At 56.5% G+C, this 22,041-nt stretch overlaps 1 protein-coding gene across 1 annotated transcript; it reads right to left on the bottom strand.

The window, feature by feature from the left end:
- Positions 1-5,753: 5,753 nt before the first annotated feature.
- On the bottom strand, positions 5,754-21,532 carry VASH1 (vasohibin 1; the record flags this gene model as incomplete). The annotated part of the gene is made up of 7 exons (XM_082843390.1): positions 21,191-21,532; positions 14,622-14,710; positions 13,342-13,398; positions 11,704-11,778; positions 8,632-9,013; positions 6,751-6,863; positions 5,754-5,826 (listed from the first exon to the last, which is right to left on the bottom strand). Exons 1-7 carry the CDS (start codon positions 21,491-21,493, stop codon positions 5,754-5,756), a joined length of 1,092 nt encoding a protein of 363 aa, XP_082699516.1. The 5' UTR covers positions 21,494-21,532.
- Between the last annotated feature and the right edge of the window lie 509 nt (positions 21,533-22,041).

Genomic DNA, 22,041 nt, shown 5'->3' on the forward strand with positions numbered 1-22,041 from the left:
GGTCCTTTCTGGCTGGGGGTTGGAGGGAGTGCACATTCCCATGTGGGCTGCTCAGAGCGCTGTCCCTCAGCCCACCTGAGGTGGCCCATCTCCAACCACCTGCCAGGCCTCAGCGGGCCCCTCACCCCCTTGGCGAACACTTTAAGGGTTACCAGGCAGCCTGTACGTGGCCCAGTCGGCTTGGTCTTTCGTATGACCAGCACTTCCTGTCACCACTGCCCTCCACAGTCGTGGTCAAGATGTCAGATCCTGGCAGATGTGGGTGCAGAGCTTCAATCTCTTCGCGTCCAGGGCTCTGAGAAGTGCCACCTGCATTTAAAGGCCCGACCCACTTCAGTCATGTGCCTAAACTAGGCAGGCACATGCCGTGAGCTTGAAAGAAAGGGAGCAGAAGGAAGTGCGGTAATGCCCCCAGCAAGCTGCGTTCTGGTCCTCTTGGGAGTCCACAATTGGCACTTACCTCTGCGTCAATTCTAAGAAAGTGGCCAGGCAGTGTCCATGGTGAGCCTGGTTGACTCATACAGACTCACCGCACTTAACCCAGCCCTCCTTCCACGAGAGCACTCCAGGGGCCTACTGTGTATGAGCCCATCTCATCGCAGTCCACCCACAAGGCCCTTTACTTGGTACTTTGGCTGGACTTGAATGTGTACATTTCAAGACTGCCTTTGTGTAAAGTTGTATAATCCAAGTTATTCACAAATTCTGGTTTATTGAAAGGCTCTTTTTCATTATCGTTTAAGCTGGATTTAAATGAACCTGTAATTAACATAACTGCCTCTTTTTAATGGCGTACAGTCTAAGATGTTCATAGATTCCACCGGACCACCTCTCTTCTTCCCAGTGGCCATGCCTCACCACCACGCTACTGAAGGTGAGGGACTCTTGCTGTGTTAAACAACACTTCTAGTTAGGACCTTATGGGGATTGGCTGGGATAAGAAGTAGGAAATAGACTCCCTCCTCTTATAAGTCTAGGTTTTACTCCCAAGCTGAATGAAAGGAGACCAGAGAAACAGGGAGGAAGGGTTAAAGGTGAAAAATGCTGTGGGGTCTAAAAGATATTTCTGTGCAGGTCTGGTTGTAATTGTTTGGACTTGCCTTAAAGCATTGGGAAGAGGTCCAGAGCTGGAGGGACAGTGTAGAGGAAGAAGGGTGAAACCAGCGGTGTTTTCCAAAGCTGTGGCTTTAACCACCATAGATTCTGCACTGGCAACTGTGATGAGAAGGGACTGCAGATCCATCTGTTGCTATGGTTTCCTGAAATAGCCTCATCTCCCAGGAGAACACCCAGCCTTCCTCTTCTGCTCCTGATGGACTGCTGGGGACTAGGACAGGAAGAGCAGGGCTCTGGAATGCATCCTGCGCCTCTGGGGGCTGAACTGGCTGTGTGAGGGAGAATGCATTCATTTACAGCCAGCAGGAAAGATCTCCCAGATTAGGATTAGCAAGAGCTGAGTGGCTTCAGCAGGCTGAGGGTGACAGCCTGGGACCCCAGAAGTTTTATCATGACTGCAGGGGCTGTGAGGTGTCCTGTTGGCTTGTTTGGGGCTCTCCTCACCTCCGGGCAGGTTCTCTCCGGAGCTGCCGAGGCTGACACTGGTGGGTGGGGCAGCTCCAGCCTCAGCTCCCAGAGAGAAGAAGACAAGGTTTACAAACTGGGGCTTCCTCCCAGCCCACACAGCTGAGCTGGGGAGACTTTATTCATTTCAAGGAAAAAGTGAGAACAGGAATGAGACGAAGTGTAAAAGTCAAAGGGGGACGGCCAACACTGATATGAGAAGAGGGGGAACAAAGTCCAGTACAACATGGCAGCCAACACAGAGCTCGAGGAGGGGCCGTGCACCATCACTAGGCCCCAGGCCAAGCGCACCCGATTTCTTCTCTCATCAGACTTGAAGAAAAAGGGGAACTTGGGACTCTGGAGCACCAAGATGGGGCGAGCGGGTCAATACTGATGGACTTGGAGCTAGCACCGCAGCAGCCCTGCCTGGCCGGGGGCAGACCTCACCTCCCACCCCACGCTCCCCCAGAGGATCTCCCTGCCCTTCGCACTGGTTTCTCAGTGGAGCAAGGGAAGTGGGGATTTCAACACAGCCCACTTCTGGCACACAGAACATGGTCGATACGCTGGGCCCAGCTCACACCTCCCTGTACTCAGAGGCCGGGGGGCGGTGCCTGGGGAAGCCGCTGTAGCTAAGCTGGAAACCACCCAGGCAGGAGACCGAGGCACGCACAGGCACACAGGCCTCTGGGCGCCACCAGCCAGAATTAGACCCCGTCCCTGGGCCGGGAAGTCCAGTCCGAGCTGGAAGCGTTGGCATAAGATGGGGGTATAAGCGGGGAGCATAAGATGACAGAGTGGGCCAGAAACCAGATACGGCCAACCTCCAGGCTCTTTCTGCTGCTCAGAACCCTGGCCCTAGGCTTCATCATGGCACCTGGGGGCCGGGGGCGCCGCTCTCCCCACTTGGCCACGCCCAGGAAGGATGGGTTGGCTGGCGAGATGGGCGAGGGGACCATGACCGTACTGAGGCCACGGGAGGGAGAGGACTGGCAGGTAGGTGGGTGGGAAGGCTTGAAACCCAGTTTCCCAGTGTTCTGACCCGGCACCCAGCACAGAGCACAAGCAGCCAGGCCTCGGGGAGCAATCACTGCCCGCCCTTGCCGAGCCCCCTCATCAAGCAGCTTTCTCTGCCCTTCCCTTGACCCTTCCCCAGCCAGCAGCCCCTACCCCTGAGGAGCCCACGCTGAGAGCTGGAAGGCAGTCCTGAGTCGGGAGGAGCGAGGCCCGGTCCCTCACAGGAATTGAGATGAGGTGATACTGAGGATGGTGACTAAGGCCCTGAAGTCCCTGCCTCTGCCTCCCCAGAAACTCTGCAGCCAGGCCAGCCCTGGGGAGCAGAGCCTGTGTAAACACGCCCAGGAGGGGAGGAGGGGTTGCTACATCTGTGAAACAGTTAAATTAAAAAGCACCGCTGTATCCTGTGGGTGTCCACAGGCCGGAGGTCTGAGCGCGGAAGGGGGAGTGCTAGGGGGTTATCAGCTGTGGGTGGTCGGCTCCCTCCCTGGAAGACAGCAGTAGGGGTTGAGGCTTCCTCCTGCTTCCTTCTCCCCAAAGGGCTCAGGAAGGAGCCAGAGGGTCAGAGCACCCTGCTGGGCTCCCATACCAGGAGCGGCTCCCTCACGTCTCACCCTCAAGCCCTGTGGTCCACAGGGGCATCTGGGGTGTCTGCCGATGAGCAGCCTGCACGAGGCACCCACATCCAGACCCACAAAAGTCCTCACTTTCAGCCTCACGCCTCCCAAACAGATCCATCTCTGCCTCAGGCGAATGTGTGAACGTGGGGACCCACCACCCCTCTCCCTGAAAACTGGGATGGGATGGGATGGTGAGTTAGAGCTCACAGTGGCCCTCGGATTGGTCTGGCTGGGGTGTAGTCCGGGGGACAGGTTAGGCACCTCCCCAGGGCCCAGTGACCCATGAGAAACCCAGGGGACTGAGCAGCCGGCTTCCCTGTTGGGCCTGGCTCTGGGCCAAGAGCTGCTGGTGTTAAGAGCTGCCAGCCTGGTGCCTTCTTCCCTGGCGGGCACTTGCGTCAGCAAACACATCCTGTCTCCCTCTCTCCCTTTCTTTGCTTCTCAGGCACAATCCATCTCCCTGGCAGGCTGAGAATTGCACTATTTCAATTCCACTCCACCCCCTCTGGTGTCTCAGCAACCGCAGGGAGTTCCTGGTATGTCTCTGGTCTGCAGGGAGAGCGAACATGAACGTGGGGTAGCTGCCCACTCTGAGCAGCGTCAGCAGCGAGGATGCTGCCCTGGCCCGGCCTGCTCTGAGAGGCCTACAACTTTTCACGCTTTCCACCTCAAAGTACCTTGGTGGACCTCTCCCCAGCCCAAGCCCTCTCTACTTCAGAGATTACAAACCAGCATTCTTTTTCACGTTGGGCTTTACAATTTTCTGAACTGACTGCCAACATTTAAAAATCAGCATATTTCACATAAAAATTCAGAGTTCTGGCCTCTCAACAACAAAAAAAATCAGGCAATCTGATACTGCAGGGCCTGCGCTCAGAATGGCTGAGCAACAGCGGCTGCTTTAATGGGGTATGTCTTCATTAATTTGCCACAATCCCCACCCAGCCCTGCAGCCCTCCTTTTAGTCATCTGCCTGGCCCCGCAGGCATTTGAGTTTACAACTCTGGCTCTGGTCCTCCCTCTTCCAGGCTCCCAGCCCCACTGCAGCCTTACTGCCAGCTGCCCCTGGCTGAATCCTAGCCTCTCAGTATTAAGAAACCTTAATGGTCATCTCATCCAGTTATCCTTCCGTAACCTAAATCCTTTCTATAGCTTTCAAGATGACAAGCAGCCATCTAGTCTTTGCTTGAATACCTCCAGCAATAGGGAACTCACTACTCCCCAAGGCCGCCTGATTCTAAACTCTCCCCCACATTCTTTTCTCACTTACATTCCCCAGTTCTCGGGCCCTGCCTCTCCTTAGTGGCCGCACTGCCCCCTTGACCTACACCTCTTTGTTACTTGGGCCTCCAGAACCTTCCCGCAGGCCCTCCAACCTCTCTCCACAACCTCTCACCTGCCCGCCAGGTATCTCACACCTGCCAGGCAGGCTGTGCAGACGTCAGCAGCTCAGCTTCTTCCCTGATGAGCTGCCTCACACAACAGGCCTGATCATCACTGGGCCCTCCACACCTACCCAAGCTGCTGAATGAGGGGAGGTAGGGCTGGGACACAGGCAGCCCGATCTGGTCTTCATTTCCCCAGCAAGGGCTAAGGTAATAGGAAGGGGGAGCAGTCCCTGGGGACTACCTACCAGGGGGACAGACCTAGGCCTGAGTGGCCCACCCCATCCCCAGCCATGGTTCCTGGACGCACCAGGTCTATTCAGTCCCCACAGTCATGCTGAGCCCAGTGCATATCTGGGCCCATGGCAGAGCCCAGCCCCTCTGCAGGGAGGCCCCGGCTTCAGCAACAGGCAGAGCTGGGCTGAGCAAGGAGGCCAGGTAGGGGTCCGGGAACCCTTCCCCCAGTGGTTCTCTCCTGGGCTCTCGTCCAGCCCATCCCAGCACGGGCCCTGCCACGAGGCAATGTCAGCCCACAAAACACTGTCCATGGGGCTGCAGGGCCCGAGGACCCTCTGAGCCACGGGCTCTGGCTCTTGGGGCAGATGTGGCCTGTGCTAAGCTCCTGATGTGGGCCATACAGCCCTTTCTCAGTGTGGTTCCTACCCTGCTTTCCTTTCCCTGGGTGAAGATCTGCCAGGGCAGACAGGACTGGGGAAACATCCCCCCCTCCATCCTGCCACAGGCCTGGCAGAGCTGGGAGGTTTCCCATAGATGGAATGGACCCAAATCCCAGAGAGACCTTGGGGCAGGGGTACCAGCAGAGCCAGCAACCCCTCCTCACCCAGCCCTGTGGCGCTTAGATCCTCTAAGCACTGGCCTTCCAGCCACTGGCAGATCCATTAGTTTTAAGTTTTTTCCCAAATACCTTAAATTTCAGTTGTTGAGTTAAAAACTCAAAATTAAACTCTTCACTGCCTCGTGGTCCAAAGTTAGGGGGCTTGGCCCAGCGGGAGGGGCAGCATCTTGGGTGGCTGAGCTGGGACACGCTCTTCCCGCTGCCCCTCACCCTGCCCCACCATCAGCCCCAACTTCCCCAGGAGCGAGGCCGGTTCTGGCAGGTAGATGCCGGCCCCCAGAAGTGGGTGCGGCTGGGGCACTGCCGCCTGCCTCACACCCGGATCTGGTACCCATTGAGGTCTGGCATGGCTTTGGGCTCCGAAGGCTTCTTCTCACCCGAAGGCCTGCAGGGAGGAGAGAGCAGAGGAGGGAGAAGGGGTGAGTGGCCCGTCAGGGAGGTGCGGGAGCAGGGAGCAAGGGGTGGCTGCCCCTGCTGGCTCCCCACCTCCCCAGTCTCCAAGGTGTCCCAAAGGAATCGGTAGAGCCCCTGTGGAAGTGTGCTCCTGGAGCGCCCACACGCCTTGCTGTCCTGAGTGTGGTCCCTGCACTCTCTTGCAGGGTACTGCTTTTCACGGAGGTCAGCAATTCCGGCTGCGGTTAAGTAAGAAAGTAATAGTGTAATGCGTCCGTCTCTGTGAGGGGGATCTGTTCTCTCTGAAAACCTCCTAGGTCAAAGTGAAGGATGCTGGATATTGGAGGCCAGCTTGGCGGCCCTTACACCAGAGAGGTGCTTCCAGAATGACAACGACATTTAAAGCAAGAGCCAGGCCGACGTGTAGGAGACAAATCTGATGAGGCAGCTTGGTGTCTTAACGGGATGTTTCTGCAGAAACCACAGACTCACAGGGGCAAAAGTTTCGTTCAAAGCCAGCCACCAGCTGCCATCTGACGTCAAACCTTTTCCAGTGATATTCCTGGAAGGATTCACTGTAGGCAGGGCCCCGCCCCTCCTACCCTCCCTCCCACAGAGCCCATTCTGCAGCTGGCCTCCAGCCTTCCCTGTGGGTCTCCGGCTTGGCATCTGGGCCCCGCATAGGATGACCAGTGGGCCAGCAATGTCTTCTCTCGAGAAATGGGATCGCATTGCCTCCATATCAACACACAAACAAACACACCATCCTAAGTTCCCTCCAGCAGAGGCAAAAAAGAGAAAGGTGAGAAAGAGAAGAGGTGGGGGGAAGAACAGAGGGATCTGGAAGATGAGAGGGAAGGAAAACGCCTTTTGCTGTCTCCCCAGCCCCCCACCCAAGGCGAAACCCTTTTCTCACCGCCTTTCACTGCGGCTGTTCCTGCGGTGGGGGCTAGACTGGCCCCGCTGTGGGGAGGACACATCCTTCTTGCGGTCCTTGGTGGGGGAGGGAGGGCCGGTCCCTTTGCCAATCTTGGTGGGGAGGAAGAAACAAACACTCATTCCAGGACTGCCCCAGAGCCCGTCCTGCCCGGCAGGAGCCACAAGCCCCAAAGCTGCCCTGGGCGGGGCCCAGGAAGCCTCAAGCCATGCTCTGCCGTCCCAGGGTCTTCCCAAACCTGTTTCCCAGGCACTACAACTGCCAGGGCAGTGGTTCCACAGCAGGGCTGCCTAATCTCTGTTGGCCCCTGAAATAGCAAGGATATGGGTGGAAGTTACTGAGGGTTCATGGTGGCCCTTGAGAAAAGGGCCATTTACCCATGCCAGGTAGATGTGCCGGCTGGGGAAACAGCCCATGTCTGAGCTATGGGCGGGATCCTACCAGACCCAAGGGTGACACTGGTTATCTCGAGTCAATCAGAAGTTCAGACTAGCAGCTATATCTCTGATTAAGGAAAAAAATGAGAAAAGCAGGTGAATTTATGCAGCACTGTCCGTTTGACCTGAATCTTCAAAACTTGGGGTATACGGGAGTGGTACTGGAAGGGGGCAAATAACATGGGAAATGCACAGCACCAAACAGACTGGGAAACACAGCACGAAAAACTAGGTAATAGTGCCTCCAACTCTAGAGCCAACCTGCTCCCCTGAAGACGCAGTAACACTCCAGCAGCTGGGCACCCGGAGCTCTGCAGGGGAAGAGGGCAGCCCCTGAAAGCGGCAGGGTCAACTACAGCCCGCTTCTGCCCTGGGGAAGGCACTGTTGCCCCACGGTCTTGGCCTAGGGGCTGGCTGGCGGGGCAGGGCTGCCTTAGCTCTGCCACATCCCTGCTGGGACACCTGAAAGCACCTGTGATGTGCCTGGGTTCGCCATCCGGACACTGAGCCCCAGTCCCATCTGCCTCCCACAGCCCGCGAGCAAGTCTCTGGGCTGCCCGCACCTCACTTCCTTACCCTGAAAAGGGAGCACCCCCCGCTGCCCGCTGCCCTCCCGGCGTGTTGGGGAGCAGCAGTGGATGCAAAGTTGCCACAGTCATGGCTGCGGCCCCAGGCTACCCGGCGGGGCAGTGCACAGGGCTGCATGACTGGGCAACGGGGGGGGCTGGCAGGCCCCAGAGGAGGCACCCCCATCCACGGGAAACCAGGGAGAGGCCAAGATTTTGCTCACCTGTAAGGCTCTGGGGGCCAACTCCTCAGCAGCTCAGCCCGACTACTTCTGGGTCCAGCAGCCCCTCCCCCTCCTCCAAGACCCCTGCTCAGTGGGTGTGGGAAAGCGGGAGAAGGGACCACCCCGCCTTGTGTCCCCACAGTCTGAACCTCCTCCTTTTTCTGACTTCCTCCTAGCCCTTCACTGGGGCTAGGGGTCAAGAGTCAGGATACACGGGGGTGATGACAGCTGCTGCCCACCCCACACGACCATTCCCTCCAGACAGGCTATGATTTCTCTCCAGTCCTTACGCACAGCCCCCTCCACCTGGCCTGTGGCACCCCTGCCCTCCTCCACGTGCTCCGACCCGGCTCGTCTGCTGCCCCCTCCAGAGCCTCCCCTGGCCTGCTCACCGGAGGGGACTGTCTCATGGATGACGACCTTTGAGCAAAGCCCGGAAACTTCTCCCCCTCATCTCCCTTAATCCTGGCACCACCTCTGCTGGGGCGGGGGCGGGGGACAGGGGAGGAGGGAGGGGTCTTCCCTGGAAGAGCGACCCCCTAGGAAGCGGAAGCCCTTCCGTCTCCACCCCTGTCGGCCCCTGGATGCTCACACCCCTGGACGCTCGCGGGCAGGGCGGCCGCTCACACGGACCTTGAGCCGCATGTCGCGGGCGTGCCGCTCCAGCTCCTTGCGGAAGTCCTCGCGGCCCAGCCTCTCCACGTCCAGGACCGAGTGCTTCCACTCGATCTGCTCCACGCTGTGCGGGTCGTGGGACACGCACTGGCCCAGCTTCACCTTCTTTAACACGTGCCAGCAGCGGCTGTAGGCGGCCTCGTAGTCCAGCACGAGCTCGCTGAGGGTGCGGAAGGCCGGCGGCTTGTACATCAGGTCCTCGCGCCGGCTCATGCCCAGCGCCCCGTAGCGGCCGCCGAAGTTCACCCCCAGCACGATGTGGCGGAAGTAGTTCCCTGAGAAGTAGGTCTTGAAGCTGATGGGGAAGCGTTCCAGGGTAGGCATGCTGTTGGTGAGGTAACTGGCCGCGCCGCCCCAGCTAAGGAAACAGCCAGGGAGAGGCCCGAGGGCCAGCGCGCAGGGGCGGGACGGGGACGGCCTCCACCCCAACCTGGGGGAGGCTAAGTGAGCGGCCCTGCACCCCAGCTCCTGAGTGCTGGCAACAGGTCTTGCTCACCTCCACTTCCTGTCGTCAGGGTTGGGCCTGGCATAAGTAGGTGCTCAATAAACTCAACCTCTATGGGTCAGGGCACTCAGTGATTACCAGCTGCTGCTATGACCTCAAGAAGGGCTCACCAAATAACACCTTAAGAGTGAGGCCGGCACTCCAAACCACAGGGCCCTCCAGAGTCCTGGGCTGAAGGAAGGGTAAGAGGGCCCTCTGCCCACCACCCCGTCTCCCTCTCTCCTCCTGTCAGTCACACAGCCCTCCTCACCTCTACCTTGCCTCTCACACCGTCTTTCTCTCACACACACTTCCTCGCAGATGCACTGACAATCCTGTTCTCTCTCTCTCCACCCCCTACGCACAGACATACTGCCTGTTGCTCTTCAAATAAAACCAAGCTTGCCCCCGTGGCCTGGGAGGCCGAGAGCCTGGTCCAGCGGCCCGCTGCAACCTCCACGGGGGACCTTCTGTGCCAGCTCTTTCCTCTAGCTGCCCCCTCCACCCCCCGCTGCAGCTCAGCTCGTCCTCAGGCCTCAGGCTTGGCCAGCACCGCTGACCTCCCTTTCTAAAGCAAGTCTGCTCTACGCATTTTCCCCACAGCACATCACCACAATCTGTAATTATTTCTCTTACTTCTTGGTTTACTTGCTTATTTTTTGTCTCCCCGACTAGAATGCAATCTTCTGAGAATGGGGACCTTGTCTGTCACGTTCTTTGCTGTATCTCTGGGGCCCAGCACAGAGGTGGGCACATAACAGTCACTCAAAACTCTTCTTGAACAAACGGGTAGAATGAGATAAACAGGAAACAAGCTTGGAGGAGAGACCACGGAGACACCGCATCCAGCGTCCTACACGCACCCGCTCACTCAACTGTCCTAACAAACTTGCAGGGTGGGATTGCCGTCGTCCCCTTCTGCAGAGGACTCCGAGGCTCAGAGATGTTAAGGAACTTGTTCGGCGTCACACAGTGAGGATGCGGCAGAGCTAGGATTCAGGTCCAGGTTGGCCTGACCCCAAAGTCTGTTCTCTCAGTCACCACGATGCTTACGGAGCCCGACTCCTTGCAAGCGAGTGACTGGGGACACAGATGAGCAAGGCGCAGGCTCAGTGTGCAGCGAGGGTGAGGCCCAGGGACAAACCCAATACAGTGCTCACCACGTGTGTAGGAGGGACCCGTGGTGGTCCTGTGGGGACAGCAGGGAGGGGTCCCCCCAGATGGGGGCTGCTCCTGTTTTCTTCCCGCCTACATACGAGCCAGCAGGTAACCCCTGAAAAGCCTGCAGGACCACGTGATCCCGTCTGGACCAGCTTCTCTGTGTGCTCAGGGGAAGGGGAACTGAGTCTCCCTCTTACGATGGGGTGGGAACCTCCACTTTGGTGTGTGGCTCTGAAGGGGTTGCTGGCAGCAGCCTGGAGTTCTTGGGCTGGCCTCACACTCGTCCCAGCAAAGAACCCTTTGGACAGGGCCATGCTCGTGGGGCTCTTTGGTCCATAGAGGACTGCCACAGTAGGCTTAGCTCTGAGGACCCCTCAGGGAGGGGGACCGGGGGGCACCCCTTCAGTGTCTTCACATAGTTTAAGGCAGGTATGCCTACGGGGGTGGGGAGTGTCCCCCTCAGATCACAGTCCTCCTCAAAGAAGCTGTGCTCCTGGCCTTTGACCGTCGTCTTCTCCTCCGGGACCTGCCCTAGCGAGTGGACTCCTCCATCCCACTAGGCACCTGCCACCTTGCCCTGCTCAGCACAGAGCCAGGTACCTGCACCAGGGGTGGCAAACAGAATATTTAAAAGCCTTGGTAGGTGCAGGAAAGAGGGTGATGTGAGGGGTGGTGGGCAGAGATGGATCGAGATTGGCCTTCAATTGGTACAACTGAGTGATGGGCACATGGGTTCCATTATATTAATCTATGCTTATACAAGGTTAAGATTTTCTGCAAAAAAAACAAAACAGGGTAGGGCTCAGGCAGGGTCCACTTATGACAGAGGACTGGCCATAAACACCTGTCTCCTTACTTTGCTCTAACTGGGGATATTGGGGGGCTTATATGTCCCACTTAGCTCCTCTTGTAACCCAGCCATAGGTCCCAGTTCTACCCTTTGGGTGGGGGAGACTGAGAAACCCTGTTTGCTTTTTTTTTAATAGGCAGTTTTATATCAAAGAACCCATCCATTATCTCCACAAATTAACATGTCCTGGAAATGCCAACATCTGGGCATCCAACCTGCTTCTTCCAGACTCTGGTTCTGGGAAATAGCACAACAGCCTTATGAAACAATGTGCCCTGATCTGTGGTTCTGAGAACAGGGTCACCGCGTCCACGACTCAAAAAAAGCTGCCCGGTAAGCCTCGGAAGTTAGCAACAGATGCAAGGGACTGAGTCCCCCTCACGCTCGTTCACATTGGGCCAAGTTCATGACTGCTGGGAGAGGGAGCTGGGAGGGCCCTGGAGCTCACTCAGCCCTCCCCTTCCAGAGGACGAAGCTGGCCCAGAGATGCTGAGCACGTGCCTACACCCACCCAGGCCTCTCAGAGGAAGGATACATTCCCAGGATCACGGCTTCCAGGCATTTGATTGGCAGAGCCTCTTTGGTCATTTCCTTGGCCAGGTCCATCAGCCTGGGGGGAAGGGAGGCAAGAGTCATAAGGACAGAGGCTCCTTCCGGTGAAGGAGTATCACGAGGTGGACTAGATATGCTAGATGGACAGAGACTCCCCTCCCTTCCAAGCTGCCTCAGCTCAGGCCCAGCACCTCCCTCTCCTTCCCCTCACATCCTTCCTGAGCCTAAGGGGATGGGAGAAGAGGCAACCACTGAAGTTAAGGAAAGAGGCCTCTTCCCCCTCCCCTCAGGCTCTGCTCCAAGACCTCTGGGGGGGAGGGTGAATGGGGGGCATGCAGTGGTAGGCAGATCTTTGACAGCCACTGGGCTAGGGGCCCTCTGTGAAGGTGGTGTTTGGGGGGCCCATGGGAAAGCATGCCAAGGGTGCTGGAGACATTGGCCTTGATCTTGATCTTGTCTCTTCACAGCACAGTGAACACCCCTGACCCAACTGTGACTTCTCTGAAGAGTTTGTAATTGATTGTAACTGCTGCCCTGCAGCTGGCCAGCTGCCTGGGGCCTGGACATGGGATCTCAGGAAGTTAGCTGCCCAGTGACTCCCCTGCCTGCTTCTTGAACTTGGAATTCAGGCCACGTTAACACAGACTATCCCTGAAGCCTGGTTACTCCCTCCTCACCGAATGCTGCCGTCTGGGCCTCAGAATGCAGCCTGGCCACTGGCTTTGCTGGGGAGGGTGCTGGACTCCTCCATCCCATGCGGCTGGAGCTGGGCCCCTACACACAGCGGCCACAGGACAACAAGAGCAAAGCTTTGGGGTGAGCAAGGCTGCATTCCACCCGGGGGCTTGGAAAGGGGGTAATTAAGTAATTAGCTAATAAGCCATTTAAAGCATTTTTTACAAGGCAGTGAACATGGACAGATTATATGTGGAGCAAGACATAAAATTCACATTAATTTTAAAAGCATAGGGTTTTAGACGCCTGGACAGCTTTGGGCTGTGCCCCCAGACCCAGCTGTGGCATTCAGTCTCCATTCTGATCTGCCCTAGGGGTTTCTTTGGGGTGGATCCAGTCAGGGGTCAACACTTGGGGTGTAGAATGGGAAGTGAGAGATGCAGTGTTCTCTCCAGTGGGGTCCCTGTTGCTCAGAAACTGGGCCTTATATTAAATGACCAGAAGAGAGTCCAGTAAGGCCACTGGGGTGACATGCAGGTCCCTGCCGTGGGGAGTGCACAGGCAGCTCCAGGGAATGGAGAGAGGCGGAGGGCTCTCTCCTGCGAGGCCCACCTCTCTTAAAAAGAAGACGAGGCTCACACCCAGACATCTACCTGGGACTGCCCCTGTCATCACCAAGCTGGGGGGCTGCCATCACCCTCCTGGCTCAGCGTGGATGTCAGGGTTCCTCATCCTCAAGGGAGCCCCGGCTGCCCGTCTTGGCCAGAGTCCCCTCTTTAGGATGTCCTAAGGAGGGCCCCACGGTGGTACTTGTCCTGCTGGCGGGCTCCCCTGGGAAGAGTCCCTGCCTGCCTCATAAGCTTCCACCCACAGGTGCCCGAGGGGCTCCAACTGGACCAGGCACTGTTACCTTGGTGCAGAGGGACGAGGCACTCCCCACACTTACCCTGTCAGAGGTCTGCTCTTCTTAATTTCAAAGAACTGCGTCCCTGTGTGATTGTACCTGTGGGTGCCGGTTAAGGGCTTCCTGGCTTGACCTGGAAGAGGTGTGTCCCTCTGCCCTCATCCAGACCCTGGGGGTCCAGCACTCCCAGGGGTGCAGGCTGGGTAAGGACCCCACAAAATGCTTCTGTAAGGCACCTGGGAGGATGCTCAAGACCTGACCGTCTGAAGGGAGAAGGGGACGCAGCACGCTGCTTCTCCTTGCCCCACAGGGCCCCTCTGCGCCCTCCCCTCTCATCCTCTGCTGCCACCCTTGCTCTCCTAGGGAGGGGGCCATGGGGCAGGCAGCCAGGACTGGGAAAGTGGCTGAGCCCTGGACAGCTCTCTGCAGTACTCTGCAGTACTTCATAGTCCAACCAGTGAGAAGCAGCGCGAACTGGGAGAAGGCTGGGGTGGGATTCCTGCACGACTGCGTTGCTGAGTGCCGCTCCCAAGCCAACCGCCTCCCTCTCTGGGCCCCAACACCCCCCCCCACCCCCCACGGCAAAGGAAGGGCTGGACCCAGTTTTCAGTCACCAGCCTGGCTTTTCTTCTGCTCAGGACCCGCGCCTGGTGCCTGGTCCTGCCATCTCTGACCGATCTGCAGCTAGGAGGGCGGGGGAGAGCCTAGGTCGCATAGCTCCAGGCAGGGCACAGGGGTGGAGGGGCCCAACTCAGGGACACTGGGGAATCCTGCGCTCAGGGGAGGCTCTTCCCATGCTGGGCAACTGGCCTCCTGCCAGGGAAGAAAAAGGTGAAGAAATGGGAGAAACTTCCAAGAGGGGGAAGTTACCTCCCGAAGCATAAAATCCTTTTTCTCCATCTACCTGCCGCCCTCCCACCACATCCCCATTTTAGACCAGTTTTTAAACAGCCCCAAGGGAAACTCCCCTCTCTCCCTCTGCTGGCGCTGGATGGTCAGCAGAGAAGGTCTGGCCTGGCGGACCTGGACTAGGCTTCCACCAGCAGGTCGCTCAGGAGACATTTACCCCATCACACAGAGGAGGAAGCAGGTGGCAGAGAGGCTGGAGTGCGTCTGGCATTCATCAAACTACCTCCAACACCCGGGCGGACACAGGCTGTGCTTACACGACTCCGGGGCACAGAGATGCCATGGGAACAGCGCCCCTGGAGTTGTGGAGTGAGGCTGCTCTGCTGAGCCCTCTCTGGCCCTGTCCGAAAACAAGCCCCACTTGGCCTTTGGACCAGCCGGACGGTGGCCATGACCCTGACCAGGGAGGATACTGCAGCTCCCTGATGTAGCGCTGCACGGCTTCCAGGCGCTCAGGGACAGGAGTAGAGGGCTGGAACGTAGGCACACTCGGTATGGGAATCTGGGGACGGAGAAAGAGCTCTGGTCACAGAGGGACGCTCACCGTGGAGCTTCCAGCCCACCCAACACTCAGATTAGCCCCCAGAGAAGCCACATCCCACAGAGGGCCACCCCGGTTCTCTCCTCGGCCGAGCCTCTCTCCTCGGCAGCCCCTTCCAGGGGCTCCCGTCAGGCCCCCACCACAGCCCTTCCTCTCCCTCCTGGCACTGGACAGCATTTCTAATTTGGAGCTTACGTCCATGTGCCAATTTTATGCTTCTTTAATGATTTCAGAAAAACACAGGTTGATTCACCTGACTCACAGGTGTTTGAATTTTAAATTTCATTAACTTCAAGGCTTAACAGGAATGTCAGTATTGGGGTGGTGTTCACTCTGGTTCAAGGGCCGGATCAAAATCGGTTTATCCGGTGTCCCTGTCCTGGGCTGGGGGAGCGCTCCGTGAGAGGCGGACACACCCTCGGCAGGTGGTGTCACGCACCACCCCCCGTATCACAGCACAGCCACCAGGCCTTCCAGCTCCAAGCTAAGCTGTCCAGGAGTAAGTGCAGGGGGCACGTGGTCTGGGACAGGTCTTGCCATGGAGTAGCCACTTTGAAGGGGTTCCACGGCAGCACAGGAACTCTGGTTCCTCTTCAATAGCCCCCTGTCCTACCAGCTCCATACCTGTAATCAGCACAGGTAACCAGGGAACTGTACAGTCCTCCTCACCAGAAGAGACTTTCCAGAGCCAGACCCAGGAAGGGGAGAGGTGGGGTGTCGGGCGGGGGCCTCCTGAGGGCTGGGAACCGCCAGCCTGGGCTGCCTGGATGCTGGCAGTCAGGTTAGGAGCTGTGGACTCCCAGGGCTGTCCCTCAGCAACCAAGCCGTTGCCAGGAAAGAGGCCACCACCGGGTGTGCACCCCCAGGCCACCCTCTCTGGCCAGGGGAGCCCGATGGCTGGCGGTTTGGCTGCCACAAGTCAGTGAGGCCTCAGAAGCCAAGGGAAGCATCAACCGGGTCCTGGGGGTTACAGAACGGCCTTCACTGGGTAGAAGAACCAGATCTCCAGGGCCAAGGCCCACCCCTCTGGGGTCCCCCTTGGCTACCAGCACTGCCAGCTGTGAGGTGGCCTCAGGCTCCTCACACGAAAAGGTCCCACGCTCTTCCCCCCAGGCCTCTGCCCAGCCCCCCGGCGGGCAGGGGCTGCTGAGAGTGTCAGTGTGCACAGGTAGCGAAGGGAAAGGGCAAAGCAGGAGCCCACAGGTAGGGCTGGGCTGGGGGAGGTGCTCCCTGTGGTGTGGCGAAGGCACAGCCCTTTAAATAACGTGGCTACAGCGGCTGGGGCTCTGACATGAAGGGAAGTGACACACCAGTGATCACAGATGGCAGGGGGACACGGCACGGCCTCTAACAGACACCTACTTGCCCCAAGGGGCCGAGGCACAGAGGGAAGGCCAGGTCCAGGAGGCAGCTCTGCGTGAACTTCCTCCCCTTCCCTGCCCGTCCCCTCCTTCCGGCCTGGGCAGTCCCAAGCCACTGACACCTCATCTGGAGGAAGCTACTCTCCCTTTCACACCACCCCCTGCTGCCCAAACTGTCGCCACCACTTACAATCAGCAGGGGGATAAAAGCCCCGGACGGTGGGCTCTCCCCCTGCCTGCCTGACCACCCTGTGCCACACGGGCTCCAGAACTCTCTGAGGGCCTGGCTGGCCTCCCCGTGTCAAGGATATGGGGTGGGAGAGGAATTACTGCACAATTTACTATAAACAGCATGGCACGTGGCTTCTTCAGGTGGAAGATCGATCCCAGGCACGTCGTTCCCACCTCCTGTGAGGGCATCCAGTGACTTCGAGGAGCCTGGGTAGGGACTCTAAGTACACCCTCCCGGGAGACACTCCAAACAAGGAGGGCACTGTGGTCCAAGAGTCCTTAGACTAAGCTCACAGGAGCCAGCCCTGGGCCAGGGCCGGGCGGTACCCACGAGGGCATCCCCTGCCACCCAGACAGAGGACCCAGGAACTGGCAGCTCTGCAAAAACTAAACGGCTCCGAAAAAGTTAAAAAAGACCTGGGATCCAGGAGCAGGGGCTTAAAGGCCACCATCACTGAGGCTTAGCTGGAGGGAGCTGTCCAGCGGCTCAGTGACACATTAACTCACGTTAACCATTGCCAACAGGCCGGCACCTTTCTTCTGAATGTTCACACAAGCATACACTCATTCATTCAAAACAAACAGGCAAGATTCTGTACATCCAAATGATCGGGCCTAGTGGAGGGCTGGCAGCCTGGCTTTGCCCACAGCCCCCAACCCCAAACCAGAAGCCAGGAAATGCGCCCTCACTGTTGAGCTGTGGGGTTAAGTGGGGTCACAGTGGAGGTAAGTGATATTGGCCCAGATCAATTCAGGGATGACTCCTCCTCCACTACCAAGGCCAAGGGTTACCTTTGCTCCAGGAACCCCCTAAAGTCCTGAGTTCTATTAAGACATTCTCCCCCGGCGGAGTCCATCTCAGACTAGAACAGAAAGGAGGCTTGGGGGAGGTGGGGCAGCCTGCAGCTGAGTGTGTGGACAAGATGTACGATGGCCTAAAGGCTGATGGAGCTGGAGCTGGAACCGGTCCATCTCTGTCTAAATCCCAAGCCTGCCGTTCACTGCCTGGCAGCAGGATCCTAGTGGGTTCCATAACAGAACCAACCTCAGAGCCTAGATGAGACACTGCATGTCCAGGCCTTAGGACAGGGCCTAAGGCCCTGCACACAGTCCTCTGTACACAGCAGAGGCTCGTGTCCTGCCCAAGGTCACTGTTATTCCTGTGCGTGCCAGCCCATGAGGACCCTGGCAATGCTGGCTGTTTTGGGGGAGATGTCCAGATTCGCATTTTGCAGGAGCTCGGTGTCCAGAGCCCCGCCAGTGGCCACTGAGCTTTCACAAAGGTGGTGGCAGGGGCTTCCCTGGCGGCTCAGTGGTTAAGAATCAGCCTGCCAATGCAGGGGACACGGGTTTGAGTCCTGGTCCAGGAAGATCCCACATGCCGCGGAGCAACTAAGCCCGTGCGCCACAACTACTGAGCCTGCGCTCTAGAGCCCGTGAGCCACGACTCCTGAAGCCCGTGTGCCTAGGGCCCGTGATCCGCAACAAGAGAAGCCACGGCAATGAGAAGCCCACGCACCGCAATGAAGAGTAGCCCCTGCTCACCGCAACCACAGAAAGCCCACAGGCGGCAATGAAGACCCAACGCAGCCAAAGATAAATAAATGAAATAAATAAATTTATTAAAAAAAAAAAGGCAGTGGCAGCTTGAAACATCAAGGAGACATTCATACAAAGGGGCACAAACTGCTCCTGGATCTGTGATCCTTTTAGAAACTGCTGCCCTGTAACATACGGGCATCATCCTTTTAAAGGACGTTTCCCCAAAGTGCCTGTGGGGTGGTCTGCTGCACCCTCACCTCCTTGCTCCATTTGCTGGGTACGTATTACATGCTCACCCATTTCACATGCTTTACTTCATCAGTTCCTCCCAATAACCCCTCAAAAGTGGGTATTGCTATTATGCCCATTTTATATTTCACAGCTGAGGAAACTGAGGCACAAGGAGTTTGCATACCTTCCACCTACAAGTAGTTATGGAAGAACCAGGATTTGAACATGGTGGATGTGACGTTTTATCACACTACACTGCAGGGGCCCCAGACTCAACCACCTGCAGGGGCCGTACAGGTAACCACAGGGAAAGCAGGCTGAGAGTGAGTGGTGGGGACCGTGGCCACCTGGGGGAGTGGAACCAGCCCTCACCTCCAGCTACCTGCTGCCATGTGGGGTCACAGATTCTCTGTTTCCAGATCTTCTCATTTTCTGAAAAGATGCCAAAAATCTGGACCTTGAATGTGAAATCTCCCTATTTTAAATTTTGGCTCAAGTGGCCTTTTAAAACATTATGCCAGGGCTTCCCTGGTGGCACAGTGGTTGAGAATCCGCCTGCCAATGCAGGGGACACGGGTTTGATCCCTGGTCCGGGAAGATCCCACATGCCACGGAGCAACTAAGCCCGTGCACCACAACTACTGAGCCTGCACTTTAGAGCCTGCGAGCCACAACTACTAAGCCTGCGTGCCACAACTACTAAGCCTGCGTGCCACAACTACTGAAGCCCGCGCTCCTAGAGCCCATGCTCTGCAACAAGAGAAGCCACTGCGATGAGAAGCCCGCACACCGCAACAAAGAGTAGCTCCTGCTCGCCGCAACTAGAGAAAGCCAGTGCGCAGCAATGAAGACCCAACACAGCCAAAAAAAAAAAAAAAACCAACAACACAAAAAAACCAAAAAAAAAAACCATTATGCCATCCCCAACTCTTAGTCTCACCACAGTGTAATCTCTTCTGTGAATGCCTCTGTGTCAACTCCAAGGGCATGACCACTCAGGGAGGGGCCAGCCCAGCACTGGGTTCATACTGCTGGCACTCTGGGACCTGACCCTGCTGCCTCCCGGCCTCCTCCACCCTGCCCAGACTCTGGGGCTCCTTCCTACTCTGGGCCGAGGTGGAGGAGGAACCCCACACACACTTTCCCTGTGGTTTGAGGAGGAGAAGTTTCAATTTTCCCAATCCTCTCACAAAATTCCTTCAGAACCTGCACACTCCTGTCAGTCATGACACCCCCCGACAGACAATAGCTTCATTCCTTCATCAGTATCTTTCCTATGCACGAAGCTTGAAGATGACAAGATGACATTACCAAACCAGTTGCTAATGAGGTTGTCAATTTTTTTTTTCAGCCCCCAGGAGTTGTGACAGTTCTGCAGGGGTCCATTCACACTCTCTCGTAGCCTGATTTAGACATCAGCAGGATGGCTGGATAGCCATCTGCTAATCCCCAACTTGCTCACGTGGGAGAAGCATGTGGCTCTAGCTTCACTGGAACAAATGCTGAGTGAGATCTAGCCTCCTCTCCTGATGAAGGATGTGAGCAGAGGTAATGAACATCCAGTAACCAGTACTGGTTTGAGGCTTTACAGTTTCTTAAATGCTTTAAAACATATTCTCTCATTTAAGCTTCACTACAATCAACCCCATTCTACAGATGAGAAAACTGTGGCTCAAACAGGTTGAAGGGGCCTGCTTGAGTTCATAGCTAGGTGGGTGATCAGAACAGATGTCCATATCCTTTGACGTCACACTTCCTTTTCCAGGCATTTATCCCAAGGAAATAATCAGAGATGGACACCCAAATTCATGTTTTAGAATGTGCAACACAGTGTTCACTTTAAGAGTAAATTATCGGAAACAATGTCCAGACACAGGGAATTAGCTAAATTCTAAATTAGTACAGAAGGCGATTAGGTAGCCTTCAAAATCAAACCACATTTGATTTCCCCTGGAAATATATGGCAGTTCCTCAACCTTCAACCTCTGAATTCAGCCTGTCCCAGAAGATAGTCTCTGATGGTTCTACCAATAACTTGGTAAAAAGAAAACAAAATAGGCCACCTGTCTCCATGTCTAATCCACATTAACTGTTGCTCTCCCTGGCCCCCTCCTTCTCACCTGAGCAGGCAGGACCTGAGCCTGGGGCTCTGACCTCTGTCCAATTGGCTTTTCTTGGGGGATTTCAGGACTCTGCATTTGGGAGAGTGCTTTCTTAGTCTTAACCATAACGTTGGGGAAAAAAAAAAAAAAATCAGGCACGTTTTTCCACCTAGCACTATAGGGCACAGAAAGTCTCAAGAACCCTTTCATTCAGCAAACACTTACAAGTGCCTGTTCTGTACCAAGCACACAGGAGGTCTTGGAAAGACAAAGATGAATGAGACAGCCTCAGCCTCCACGGTGACACAACTGAAGGAGAGCTGTCATGGAGAAGTTCCAGGCGTACACAGATAAATGACTGAACTTTGCCCCTCTCCACAGGCCCTCTTCTAACTGCCCTTGAACATCGTGTCCCCCCAAGCAAAGGCCCTGGAACCGGAAGACCTGGGGGTGAGACCCAAGCTCTGCCACTTACTGGCTGTGGGACCCCTAGTTCCTACTTGAGTTTTCAGCATTCTTGTCTGTAAAATGGGTCCCCAAACTGCACTTAATGCACAAGGCCGTTGGAGAATTCAGCAAAACAACACATGAAAATATTTTCTCAACATCTTAAGCCCTGGAGCCTCCTTAGTCATTCATTCTCTCTCTGCCCACAGTTCTCTGACTTAGCAAATAAGATGTCAGGCCACTTTAGTGTACTCATTAGTTAATTTGCTGCTCTGCCCAGAAAACATGGGCTTTTTAGAAGAGACAGAGGAGGGCCTCCTGGAAACAGGGCATGTGGACCTCACAGAACAACTTCAACGGCAACTGAGAGAAAGTTCTTCTGGACAGGTTCAACCTACCTATATTTTTAACATATTACCATGCCAGTAGTTCCCCACCCCAACACAGAAAGTGTCCCTTTGCTCTGGAAGCCCCAAGGTCACTAAGATCTTAGCTCTCCGCTCCCCTCCCACACACAAACCCCTCACCTTGGGCAGGTCCATGGCCCCACGGATCCGCTGAGCCACCTTCTCTCCATCGGGGTGGATCTTAGCCACGTGCTTCCACATCCTCTCCCAGGTGGCCTCGTCCACAGGCAGCCCACCCCGGTTGATAAAGAAGGGGATGCCTCCATCTCGCAGGTCCTCTTCCCCTTCTTCTTCTGGCTCATCATCTCTCTGGGCTGAGGCTCCTTCGCTGGTCTCCAAACGCCTGGCCCCAGAGGGGACAGCAGCGGCAGTGGGGGCAGCACCGCTGCTGCCGCCCCCGACCACCTTCTTCCCCCCTGGCATACCCAAATCCTTGACGGGGGTGGGAGGATGTCTCAGCGGACAGGGGTAAGAAAGGTGGCTCACAGGAGGCCTCCCACACACCAGCTGCAGAGATAACACATGGCCAAACAGAGTGCAAGGCGCCTTTAAGAAACCAGGGCGTGGCTCCCGTACAATAAAATACTACTTGATGGGGGGGAAAAAAAAAATCAGTGCCTCAACGTGAACTGCGGGGCAGAGGGGGTTGGTTGTCCCCGATGAGCCTTAGAGGCCTTGTTCTTTATGAAAAACGGGATCTAGAGAATACTTCCCAACTTGGCAGCTTTCACAAAGCACCCCCATTTGACGGCGAGAACAATAACGGACAGCAGTCTGGGCTGGCAGAGGAAAGTCAGACGGAAACTGAGGCCAGGCAGCTCAGATCTGCGGCCACGAAAGGGTCAAGGCACGAGTGCCCACGCCGACTGGGCGCCCCAGCTCCCAGTTTTGAAGGCAAGCAAATTCCACTACAAAATATCGCACTCTCACACCTGCGCGCGCTCCGGGGTGGGGGACCGACCCGACTCCAG

This window comes from Leucopleurus acutus (assembly GCF_964270905.1).
Source record: "Leucopleurus acutus genome assembly, chromosome: 1".
Classification (NCBI taxonomy): domain Eukaryota; kingdom Metazoa; phylum Chordata; class Mammalia; order Artiodactyla; family Delphinidae; genus Leucopleurus; species Leucopleurus acutus.